At 40.5% G+C, this 13,145-nt stretch overlaps 1 protein-coding gene across 1 annotated transcript in view; it reads right to left on the bottom strand.

Annotated features, from left to right (window-relative positions):
- Positions 1-1,406: 1,406 nt before the first annotated feature.
- KCTD9 (potassium channel tetramerization domain containing 9) overlaps positions 1,407-13,145 on the bottom strand; it is an 82,483-nt gene continuing 70,744 nt past the window's right edge. The window contains exons 10-12 of the mRNA XM_069575966.1: positions 7,506-7,611; positions 6,080-6,213; positions 1,407-3,304 (exon numbers count right to left, since the gene is read on the bottom strand). Of these exons, the coding sequence (XP_069432067.1) occupies positions 3,188-3,304; positions 6,080-6,213; positions 7,506-7,611 (357 nt within the window). The 3' untranslated portion in view covers positions 1,407-3,187. The remainder of the gene's footprint in view (positions 3,305-6,079; positions 6,214-7,505; positions 7,612-13,145) is intronic.

The following is a 13,145-nucleotide window of genomic DNA, read 5'->3' as shown; positions in this document are numbered from 1 at the left end:
GGGCAAAGGCCAAACCTGTTTCTTTCTACAGCACCAAATCGGGTATCAAACAAATATACAATTAATGGAATGTGGAGGTTTGGTGACAAACTGATCCTTGTCACAGTTCCAACGACAACTCAATTTGCCATGAAGCTGAATTTAGTAAATAGGATTTAAGTAATTGAATTTTATAGTTATACACTTCCCCCCCCTAAATTTATAAATCTGCTAAATTTTAAAATATGGCTCTATAAAGGGAAAATGGCTGCTTTTAGCATTTAAAAAAAGCACCTCAAAATTACTAAAATGTAACAATAATGATTTAGTAGGTAGAGCTAGTGGTAAAGAATCTACCTCCCAATGCAGGAGACGCAAAAGACGTGAGTTTGATCCCTGGCTTGGGAAGATCCCCCGGAGGAGTAAATGGCAACCCACTCCAATATTCTTGCCTGGGTAGCCCATGGACAGAGGAGTCCATGAGGTCACAAAGTCAGACACAACTGAGTGAATGAATATAACACACACAATCTTGCTGAATGACAGATGGAAACCTTCTTTGTCCTAATGTAAAATCTCAGCAGGAAGGACTCATGAACTCCTGCTGACATATCTAAGGTTGTGACAGGGTTTCAGATAATTAATCCTTGCATAAGGTACTTAGTGAAAAATAATAACTGCTTTTCCTTGTAAAGTTGTACCTTTTAAAGACAATATTTCCTTGGAGATTTAAAAAAACTATTAGGGTTTTTCATATATTAATGATTTAAAGTTGACTAGGAGTAGATTTATTGCCAGTTCATAAAATGAACACTTGGAGAAAATACCCCCAAGTCTTGATTTATGATGGTAAACTTTTTAAGAAAATGAATATATATTTCATTGCTTTGAAATTATAGCTAAAAGACTATTACAGCATAATACATGTTGCTCTAAACATGAGTACAAGTTTTCTCAATGTAGATCATTAGCTTATCTAGTTTAAAACCCTTTTCTAGACTTTCCCACCCCTCCCCAAACATCTGTGTTTTAAACCTATGTGTACAATCATGTTTCATTGCAAGGGTTAATGGGAGTTTTGAAATGTTCCTTCCTGCTTAAACTTCTTTCTCCTGGTTGTCAAGCAAGAACACTTTAGGGACAATGTATTTCAGAAACCTAACAAAGCTAACAGGTAAAAATGTTCATCAGCTGAAGAATAACACACACGAGTTACTGGAAGACAGCCTTTTTTGTTCAGCATTAAGGAAATGTCTGTGTTAGCGTGGTAGATTTTAAGAGGAGGATCATAAAATAATCATGCTTCAAGAAATAAGTTTAAAGGCACTTTCTTCTTTTTCACACAGACCTCTGGGCTGGTCTTAAACGTATACTGAAGAAATTAAGTAAATTTGGAAAGTTTTAATTTTCAAAGCAAGACAAACGCCTTTTCAACATTTCACATCATTTATTAATGCAGGACACATTAGATCCAAAATCTGCATTTTCTAAGCATACTGTGTTTGGATCTTTCAGAGTCTTCTGCAGGTTTAGGTTATGTCTACAGAGGTACCTTTAAGTGGATGAACAACACATTCTCTAATTATTGAAAATATAGTACAGAGTGAAATGATTTAAATATAATTTAGGCACATATTGATTATGAAAATAGATTATCTCTCAATACAATACTTCTCTGTCTCGGTAAAAATAATAAAGCAAAGAAAATAATTCATTTCTGAAGTTGCTTTCCTTCGCCTGTAAAGGTCTGTCTCCTCCCACTTATGCATATGTACCCTTTACTGTTGAGGAAAGCTTTGCATATGTATAGAAGAATAAGCTATGTGAATACTGAAGACATGTCATTCTCCCACAGGAGACAAAGTGGTTTTTAACGATTCCTTGCCTCACATGGATGAGTCTGGAGAATTCAGAACCCATTTGGACACAGCTTACATCCCTGCTCTTGGGGTTGACATAAGGACACACCAGTTACTGGTAAGGAAGTTCAGGCCCTGCCCCTGCAGAGCAAGTGACTCGAGGAAGCCAGGCTAAAATGTATTAAACTACAACACACCAGAACTATAAGAACCAAGGTGCTGACTGAATTGGTAGTCCATCTTGGAACCAGCCAAATATCTTTATTTCTATTTAAGCTTTTTGATAACTATAGTCAAACTGTCAGTTTAAAATTCTTCACTCCCCACTGTAGGGTCAGAGCTACAGTTCTGTTGACTTCTGAAAGATGAATCTGCCATATTCATTCATATTTTATAGCTTTGATGGCAGTGCGTTTGGATTTCACACCTATTTCCAAGCTGGCCCTGTTTATCTGGCATTTGAGTTCAATGAATGTTAATTATGCACCTTCGGTTTTTGGGTTTCAACTCTCTTCCTATGCTTGTTTTGACTATACAGGGAGGAAACTAAGCAAGTAGTGTAAATACATAAAATTGCCTGGGCTGGCATGGAGTGGAACTTGCAAGTTGAAAACCTCAGTTAAAAGCTGTAGGTAAATTGTTCACCATCCAGAGAGTTCCACTGCAAATTTAGCTGACAATGATGTATATATGATGTCTCTTTCCTGCCACTTTATCTCAATCAGTAACAGGGTTTCTTTAATTTAGCTACTGCTTTGTACTTTAAAAAAAATTCTTAAAATGAACCTGAAAAGAGAGCCTTGGGGAGTCTGATCTTACCATCTTCACACGGTGCGACAGGTATTCAAAGTAGGAGAGGCCCCACTAAAGCTATTTAGAAACCTGAACAACTTCTGCAAAATTGTAAAGTTCAACAATTTAAATATCCATACTGCATCTAGAGAGTCAATAAATATAATTGCATATGTTGTGCTTTTCATAAATTAAAATCCTCAAATGCATTTCAAACCCAGATGGTATTTCAACATCATGCCTATTTAAAAGCAAATATAATAGATACTATTTATTCCTGGTTGCAAGGCCACCAGGCCAATCCCCCTACTCCACTCCAAAGGCAGCAATCTAATCTAGCTTCCCTAAATCTACTGAAGGAGTGCTTCTCTGTTAAAAATCAGAATGTGGGGGGGAAAAGTCACTTTTTCCCCCTTATGCACCTCTGAGAACAAGCATAATCCTCTAAATGTTTTTTTAATTCCCTTACAGTGTTATTTCTTCTAGGTAACCGAGTGGGTGGGGAAAGAAGAGTGATAACTTTTGTCGTCTTCGGCAACTTCCTCCCTCCAGGCCTCTCATCTGACGCTCTGTGACATGTGTAGTGGTGTCAGCATCTCTTCAAAGATGGCGCCCTTCACGTTGGAACCCCTCAGGTTGGCTTCTTGAAGGTCACACCCAGACAGGTCACAATTCTGCAGGACACAAACAGAATTCATGGAACTAACAGATTAAAGGGCTTATTTGTTCCTTCTTAAAATGGTTCCTGGGGCATATCAGGAAAAGGTTCCTATAGAATAAAACTCAGTTATTTCTGGAAAACTTTCATAAGTTTTAGGAGAAAGCCATATTTTCTTCTATCTGTATTTTTTCTCTCTAGTTGATGCTTACTCAGGGTGACCACCACAAATTATATATAAACAAAGGTCAATGATGAAGCATGTCCCTTTTGAATTTTAAGCATTTAAAATCCAGAATGTAAAATGTATATAAACAATTTTATGGGCTTCCCTGGGAATATGGGGCTTGAATGGAAGCAGCTTCACTGACAAACTCAGAGGGTCTGAGCATCAGAAACTGATTTCTGGGACCTGAGATAATCTTTATTCTTTTTCTAAAAATTTATATTGGAGTCTAGTTGATTTTGGAGAAGGAAATGGCAACCCACTCCAGTATTCTTGCCTGGAAAATCCCATGGACAGATCAGCCTGGCAGACTTACAGTCCATGGGGTCACAAAAGTCAGATGACTTAGTGACTAAAACACACATAGCTGACATACCATGTTGTGTTAGTTTCAGGTATACAGCCAAGTGATTTAGTTAAACATCTCTTTGGGGCTTCCCAGGTGGCGCTAGTGGTCAAGAACCTGCCTGCAAATGCAGGAGATGTGAGTTGGATCCCTGGGTCTGGGAAGATCCCCTGGAGGAGGGCATGGCAACTCACTCCAGTATTCTTGCCTGGAGAATCTGATGGACAGAGGAGCCTGGTGGGCTACAGTCCATGGCATCGCAAGACAGTCAGACACGACTGAGTGACTTAATGGTTTTACCACAATCCATGAACAATAATGAAAGGCATGGGGGTGAGGAAGACTCAGATTTTTAAACAGAGAAAGGGATTTTACTTAATAATTAAATTGTATCATGTAACTGCCTAACATTAACATTCTTAGAGTAAGGAATTGCTTTTAACCCCCCAATTATGTATATAATTCAGTGAGTTTTAACAGATCTATATACAGCAGTGTAACCACCACGACTGGTAGCTGCTTTCAAATTTCCCTTGAGATCACAGAGTGACAGGTGGGACAGGGATTCTGGCTAAGTCCCTGGGGATGATGGTTAGAGAAAAGGGTGACTGCACATAACCTTTATAGGATAGAGGGTTAGCAGCTGCCCCAATAGTCATCCTGATTAGTCTTTGCAATCAGATAAAGGGAGGCTTTCTACTGTTTAAATAAAGAACTCATGTGTAGTCACATGCTAACTGAAACAAAGGAAAAAGATCCTCATCTTAGGTGACAGTAACAATATTTTAAAAGTTAAATAACTGTACTTATAATAGGTTTATACCTTCAGTCAAGCTGGTTCTTTTTGCCTTCAGGTTCAACGGGGCCTGCTACTATGCTGCTAAGAGCTATCAAGAGAACAAGGTGAATTCAGATGAAAGATCTAGATGTTGGCTATGATATAGGATCACTGAATTAAGGATTGTATTTTAGACCTTAGGACTGAATAAGACTGCATAGGAAGGAAGTATAGAATGAAAGAAGGATAGACAAAAACACAGAAACAGTACTCTTAGTATAACAAAAAAAGAGCAAGATGAAAACATTTTTAAAAATCAACAAGCTAAATGTTAACATACTATTCTCTAGAATCCAATCTATGCCAGATTTTCTTGTATAGGTCTGTATTGTTCAATACAATACTCTTAGTCACATATAGCAGTTTACATTTAAATGAATTTTAATTAAATACAATTTACAAATCCATCCCTCGGTTGCTCTGGCTCAATAGCCAGATGTGGCTGGTAGGTGCTGGACTGAATAGCACAGCCACAGGACATGCCCATTTTTGCCGAAAGAGCTATCAGTGATACACACCCATTAACAGCTGTGCGGTCTGCCAGCTCAATCTGCAACTCAAGATGATATATACCAGACAATTCTGATGAAAAAGATGACTGGCTGCACAGAATCAAAGTCTCAGGCTGAGATTCAAAAAAGAATATGATGCCAATTTAGAACAGGCTTTCCCTGAACCTGATTTCAAACATTTCAATTTCTCAACAAGTTTAAGAAATAATCTGACCCCATTTAATTCTGTTTGGAATTCAAATTTAAGAAAAGCACAATCAAGTGGATTAAAAAAGCATATATCAAATGTTATCTACCTGAGGGAGATCCAAGGAAAAGAGGAGAAATCAGCTCAGACTGAATGCCAGATGAATCTTCAAATATGCAATCTAGAAAAATGGTACTGATGAACCTATTGGCAGGGCAGGAATAGAGACGCAGAGAACAGACTTGCGGACACGAGGCAGGGAAGGAGAGAGCGAGACAGAGTAGCACTGACCTATACACACTAGCTTGTGTAAAATAGATGGTGGGAGGCTGCTGTATAGCGTGGGAGCTCAGCTCAGTGCTCTGTGATGAAATTAGAGGGACGGGGTGGGATGTATGTCTACCTATGGCTGATGTTGTAGTACCAGCAGAAACTAACAACATTGTAAAGAAATTCTACTCCAGTTAAAAATAAAATCTGAACCTAGCATCTGTAACTTAGGTAAGCAGACTCTGCTCTGGAATTCAAGTTTGTTTAAACAAGCAACTGAAAGAAAAGCATTCCATCAGCCTGGCTGGCACGTTACCTGGCAGTATTGAACAGCCAACTACTTTGTTTTATTTCAATACATTTTGCAGGAGCTACTCAGTCATTCTGGATGAACAAAAACTCAGTGACTCACCTCCAAATCAGTTCCTGCCAGAGTTGCCCCTCTGAGGTTACAGTTCTTCAACTTTGCATTCTTTAAGGTTGCAACTCTCAGGTTAATTCCTGTCATTTGACTTCCTTCCATATCCACACCTTTCAGATTAGCACCTAAAGTGAATATATTTTAGGAGCCGTTGAACTTAAAAATATTTATAATCATTTGTCTTCAAAAGATGCAAGATGACTTAACAGGGATGAATGTTGACCTCTGCATCCTCTGGAAATGACTGAATTATAAACCTGTCTCTTGACCAACACACATACACATGGAGTTCTTTGTTAACAATCTGTTTGCTTATACTATGAATTAAGAATTCATGTTTTAGTCTGTATTTTTGAGGGAGGAATTCAATTTGGTCCTAGAGTTTACACTTTTAAATATGCCTCCAAAAATTTATAGTGATAGAAATGAGTTATGTGTCTGCTGCTGCTAAGTCGCTTCGGTCGTGTCCGACTCTGTGCGACCCCCTAGACAGCAGCCCACCAGGCCCCCCATCCCTGGGATTCTCCAGGCAAGAACACTGGAGTGGGTTGCCATTTCCTTCTCCAATGCATGAAAGTGAAAAGTGAAAGTAAAATCGCTCAGTCGTGTCCGACTCTTCATGACCCCATGGACTGCAGCCCACCAGGCTCCTCCATCCATGGGATTTTCCAGGCAAGAGCACTACAGTGGGGGGCCACTGCCTTCTCCAAATGTGTCTTCTAGATATACAAATAAACAAAATGACAAGTTCATGGACAAAACAAAGCAATAAGGAATTCATAAACAAAACATTACATCCAAAAGTGATAAAAAAACTGCCTGGCTTTGTGCAAACTGAAGTTCTTCATTTTGGTCCACAATTAAGACTGTAGTGTTCTGTTATGGTGCCCTGGGGGAAGGATGGAGGAAGGGATAGTTAGGGAGATGGGGATGGACAGGTACACACTGCTATATTTAAAATGGATAACCAACAAGGACCAACTATATAGTATAGGGAACTCTGCTCAATGTTATGTGTCAGCCTGGATTGGAGGGGAGTTTAGGGGAGAATGAATACATGTTTATATATGGCTGAGTCCTTTTATTGTCCACCTGAAACATTCACAGCATTGTTAATCAGCTATATTTCAATATAAAATAAGTTTAAAAAACAATGCTATTCTGTTTGAACATTTAAGATGTTGATACTTATCTCCAACTGAAGCTTCCTTAAATATTGGAGGCCACATTTCCTGAGTTCAGCATGCTGGTTTCCATTACTGAGACCAAACAATGGCTTAGCCCTTGGCAAATCCTCTAAGACAGAAGAAATGTTCCTCCCTATGGTTATGTCTTACCAGTAACAATTATTTTGCTGGACTTTTTACTTAATGGTGTGTTTTTACTTTAAAGAAGGTAATTACAGAGACACTCTTACCTTCTAAATTGGCTTTAAGACCAGAGGGATCTTCAAAATTACACAGCTTCAAGGATGCTCCCTCTGCATTAGAACACAGCATCTTGACGCCCTGGAGATTTGCACACTGGTCAAGGAAAGAGTAAAGTCTGTGTTTATTATGGTTCAGAAGTTTGTTTGGACTAGAAAAAATTGGCTCAAACAGTAAAAAAAAAAAAAAAAGAAAAAATATATACTCGCAATCAACTATTTTGTTTACAATAATTGTGAGTTTTTTAAAATAGTTGTTTTAAAAGAAAAAAAGCCAAATAAACAATAGCATTCCTGCTTTACATGAAGAGAGTTTAGATAAAGAAGCTGGGGAGGGAGGACCATGACATCCCTATTTCTATTTTTATAAACAGCTCAGCTCATGACAATGTAACAGTTAATGTCTGAAGAAAGCATCAAGTTGTTAGGGATCTAGATCTTCTCTTATTACTGCAGGAATGAAATTTCTGATGCTCAGTAATGTTGTCACTACCTTCATTTCAAAGGCTGGACTGCTAAGGCCAGCAATGAAAGGTGCCATCTAGCTACAAACACCACCAAGTTGCTTGTAGGGTCTTTCTGCACCAACCGTCACTCCAAAACACTGTCAACCCTGAGTACCCAAATGGCAGTTCAAGATATAAAGAGGAAAAAGTCAGAAAGTACATTTTGGAACTTTAAATTCAATGCCATCAGGTCTGATGTCTAACAACTACTGGATATGGCAGGAAGCGATCTATAAAGTCAGTAATAACATTAGACCTTTGCTAATTGGGGCCAAAGTAGAAGGTAAAAAGTATTTTAAAAACCCTCAGACATTACAGAAATGATAATTGCAGTTGTTATTATAATTAGATCAATGAAGAAATCTAAATGCCCAAGCCTGATTAGGGCTTCCCTTGTAGTTCAGTCAATAAAGAATCTGCCTGCAGGGCAGGAGACCTGGATTTGATCCCTGGGTCGGGAAGATCCCCTGAAGAAGGAAATGGCAACCCACTCCAGCATTCTTGCCCAGAAAATCCCACGGATAGAGGAGCCTGGTGGGCTGCAGTCCATGGGGTTGCGAAGAGTTGGACATGACTGACTGACTAACACTTACTTACTTAAGCCTGATTAAGTTATGTGATAACCATACCAAGAAAAATCCTTGTCTCATAAATGCAGTTTTATTCACCCAGAGCCAATTCTAGTGAACAGAAGATAAACTACAGACCATTTCAAATCACAGATAACTGACAAACAGGTTTGCATTTCCATCCATGCCTGTGCTTTAACACAAGTTAGATCAGAAGCTCAGACTGACAGGTAGGATAATGAGGACCTAGAATATAACTCAAAGATGATTAGATTTTCTGTACTTGAAAATATATTGTAACAGGACAGGATGGTGATATCTGAAAATAAATCTCTCTGGTTCTTTATGTAATGCTCCCAGGTAGAATGTAAGTATTATCAAAAGTTCCCAAGGTTATTATGTAAGTACTGCTCTCTACTCAAGGCTGTACTATAAATTCTCACAAAGAAATACATAAGAAACTCAGTGAGATTTTTTTGTCTTCAAAAACTGCAAAAAGTATTTCACCCTCTATTCATCAAATGGTAAAAGCAGGTCACCAACAATGACACCTCAGAATGCAGCTACTAAGGAAATCAGCATTATAGTTAGAAGATTTGGGCTATTTACTATATCAAGGGGCAGTGGTTTTGATGAAAGCAATTATTACTGTTTTTGAAAAGGATAATGATATTAAGATTATGCTTAGGGCTTCCTTGATGGCTCAGTGGTAGAGTTTGCCAGCTAATGCAGGAGACATGGGTTTGATCCCTGGTCCAGGAAGGTCCCACATGCCATCTGGCATCAAAGCTCAGTGCACAACTACTGAGCCTGTGCTCTGAAACCCATGTGCTGCTAACTACTGAAGTCCAAGTGCTCTGGAGCCCATGCTCTGTAATAAGAGAAGCCACCAAAATAAGAAACCCTGTGCACTGCAATGAGAGAGCAGTCACCACTCACTGCAACTAGAGAAGGGCCTACACAGCAACAAAGATGCAAAATAGCCAAATAAATAAATAAATAAAACTATTAAAAAGCAAAAGATTGTTTGAAAAATGGTCCTTGTCTTTAGGAGAATAAAATATTTACAGGTGAAATAAGTTGCTTCAAAAATACTTTGTAGAGAGGTATAGACCATACACAACTGTTTAAACACTGATACTGTTGATGCGGAGTAATGGAGATATAAAGGGATTCACTACACTAGCTCATTTTGGTCTATATTTCACATTTTCCAAAGGAAAAAGTCATCAAAAAAGACATAAGGAAAAGAAAACACCTGCTTTAGAGTCTTAGCACTAATGCTGCAGCCTTTGGGGCTTGGGTAAGGGCACATTTAGGTTTCTTAGTCTGTAAGACAGGGTCATACTCATCATCAGAGTCCCTTCCAAGTCTTATCATCTGTTCAGTCTTGCACTGGGAATGTGCAATGGATTCATAAAAGCTGGATTACTATACCAGCTTCTACACAGCAGGCTAAAGTCAATAATGAAAGGCAGATCAGGTAGAAGACACATTCTAAAGGCACTGACACAACAGAGGGTGCAGCTCAGACATGAACCCTGATAGCAGCTAAGGTCACCTTGGTTGACAGCAGAATTAGAGGGTTCCTACAGAAAGGTTTCACAGCCCACAAGGGATCAACCAGGGGAGAAGTTCAACAAGAGGGGTGGGAACATCAGGTGCATCTTGTGCTTCAGTTCAGTTGCTCAGTCGTGTCCAACTCTTTGCGACCCCATGAATCGCAACACGCCAGGCCTCCCTGCCCATCACCAACTCCCAGAGTTCAGTCAGACTCACGTCCATCGGGTCAGTGATGCCATCCAGCCATCTCATCCTCTGTCGTCCCCTTCTCCTCCTGCCCCCAATCCCTCCCAGCATCAGAGTCTTTCCCAATAAGTCAACTCTTCGAATGAGGTGGCCAAATATTGGAGTTTTAGATTTAGCATCATTCCCTTCAAAGAAATTCCAGGGCTGATCTCCTTTAGAATGGATTGGTTGGCTCTCCTTGCAGTCCAAGGGACTCTCCTCTCAAGAGTCTTCTCCAACACCACAGTTTAAAAGCATCAATTCTTCGGTGCTCAGCTTTCTTCACAGTCCAACTCTCACATCCATACATGCCCACTGGAAAAACCATAGCCTTGACTAGACGGACCTTTGTTGGCAAAGTAATGTCTCTGCTTTTGAATATGCTATCTAGGTTGGTCATAACTTTTCTTCCAAGGAGTAAGTGTCTTAAATTCATGGCTGCAATCACCATCTGCAGTGATTTTGGAGCCCCCAAATATAAAGTCTGACACTGTTTCCACTGTTTCCCCATCTATCTGCCATGAAGTGATAGGACCAGATGCCATTCTTTTCTGAATGTTGAGCTTTAAGCCAACTTTTTCACTCTCCTCTTTCACTTTCATCAAGAGGCTTTTTAGTTGCTCTTCACTTTCTGCTCTAAGGGTGGTGTCATCTGCATATCTGAGGTGATTGATATTTCTCCCGGCAATCTTGATTCCAGCTTGTGCTTCTTCCAGCCCAGCGTTTCTCATGATATATTCTGTATAGAAGTTAAATAAGCAGGGTGACAATATACAGCCTTGGTGTACTCCTTTGCCTATTTAAAACCAGTCTGTTGTTCCATGTCCAGTTCTAACTGTTGCTTCCTGACCTGCATATAGGTTTCTCAAGAGGCAGGTCAGGTGCTCTGGTATTCCCATCTCTTTCAGAATTTTCCATAGTTTATTGTGATCCACACAGTCAAAGGCTTTGACATAGTCAATAAAGCAGAAATAGATGTTTTTCTGGAACCTGCTTGCTTTTTCCATGATCCAGCAGATGTTGGCAATTTGATCTCTGGTTCCTCTGCCTTTTCTTAAACCAGCTTGAACATCTGGAAGTTCACAGTTCACATATTGCTGAAGCCTGCCTTGGAGAATTTTGAGCATTACTTTACTAGTGTGTGAGATGAGTGCAATTATGCAGTAGTTTGAGTATTCTTTGGCATTGCCTTTCTTTGGGATTGGAATAAAAACTGACCTTTTCCAGTCCTGTGGCCACTGCTGAGTTTTCCAAATTTGCTGGCATACTGAGTACAGCACTTTCACACCATCATCTTTGGATCTGAAATAGCTCAACTGGAATTCCATCACCTCCACTAGCTTTGTTCGTAGTGATGTTTTCTCTGGCCCACTTGACTTCACATGCCAGGATGTCTGGCTCTAGGTGAGTGAGTGATCACACCATTGTGATTATCTTGGTCGTGAAGGTCTTTTTTGTACAGTTCTGTGTATTCTTGCCACCTCTTGTGCTTAGCTTACCTCATATTCTGTGGACACTGCAATACATATGACTCTTCATCAGCAGCCATTTTCAAGTGCCAAAGAGAATTAGCCACTAGTTTTTACTTTCACAGCCCGCACACTCTGGGTGGTGACTCCTCAACATGAGCCATTTTAATCAATAAACTTGCAGTTCTGCAGCACTTCAGTATGTATCAGTTAAATTTACATAGGCCATTGCAAGACAAAGATGGCAGAGTAAAAGGACCTTGAACTCGTATCTTATGAGCACACCAAAATCACAGTAAATGAATATCCATAAAAATGACCGGAATCTACCCAAAAGAGATACTCTATATCCAAAACACATAAAGAAGAAACCACGAGATGGTAGGAGGGGTGCACTTATAATACAGTCAAACCTCATACCAGCCAGGTGGGCAACCCACAAACTGGAGACTAATTATATCACAAAAGTTCTCCCACAGGAGTGAGAGCTCTGAGCCCCACCCCAGGCTCCCCAGCCTAAAGGTCCAGCACTGGGTGGAGGAGGCCCACAGAGCATTTTGCTTTGCAAGCCAGGAGGGCTTGATTGTAGATTGAGGGAAACAAAGGGGACAATGGGAAGGAGATTCAACTCTTGGAGAACTAAGATAAGATCTTACACACACCGGAATCCAGGTCAAAAGCACTGATTCCATAGAAGCCTGGGCTGGTCTTGGAGGGTCTTCTAGGGAGGTGGGAGGTGGCAGGTGGGAGGCAGTTGTAGTTCTCACTGGGTTAAGGTGGTGGTGGACACAGTGGCAATCTATGTGAACTCTGGCTGGAGGCAGACATCTTGGGTCCCTGACACCAAGACCTGGCCCCACACAACAGCATGTAGGCTCCAGTGCTGGGACGCCTCAGGCCAATGAACCAACAAGCCAGAAATACAGCCCCAACTATCAGCAGACAGGCTTACTGAGCTCATAGACACCTCTAGACATGCCCCTGGACATGGCCTTGCCCACCAGAGGGCCAAGACCCAGCTCCATAGACCAGTGGGCAGGCATGAGCCCCTCCTGGGCAGGCATGAGCCCCTCCTGCCAGAAAGACTGCACAAGCCTCTAACCAGCCTCACAGGGGGCAGACACCTGAGGCTAGAAAACTACGATCCTGCAGAACTAGTCCATAAATATGAGTCAGAAACTACGCTGGGATCAGGCTGGTCCCTGGCCCTTAATGATGAGTAGGGAGTATACTGCTAGACACACAGGACAGCCCCCACTGAGGGTCACTTCCCCAAGGTTGAGAAATGTTACTAAGCTA

This window comes from Ovis canadensis, chromosome 2 (assembly GCF_042477335.2).
Source record: "Ovis canadensis isolate MfBH-ARS-UI-01 breed Bighorn chromosome 2, ARS-UI_OviCan_v2, whole genome shotgun sequence".
Taxonomy (NCBI): Eukaryota; Metazoa; Chordata; class Mammalia; order Artiodactyla; family Bovidae; genus Ovis; species Ovis canadensis.
This window is presented reverse-complemented; position numbering and strand designations above follow the sequence as displayed.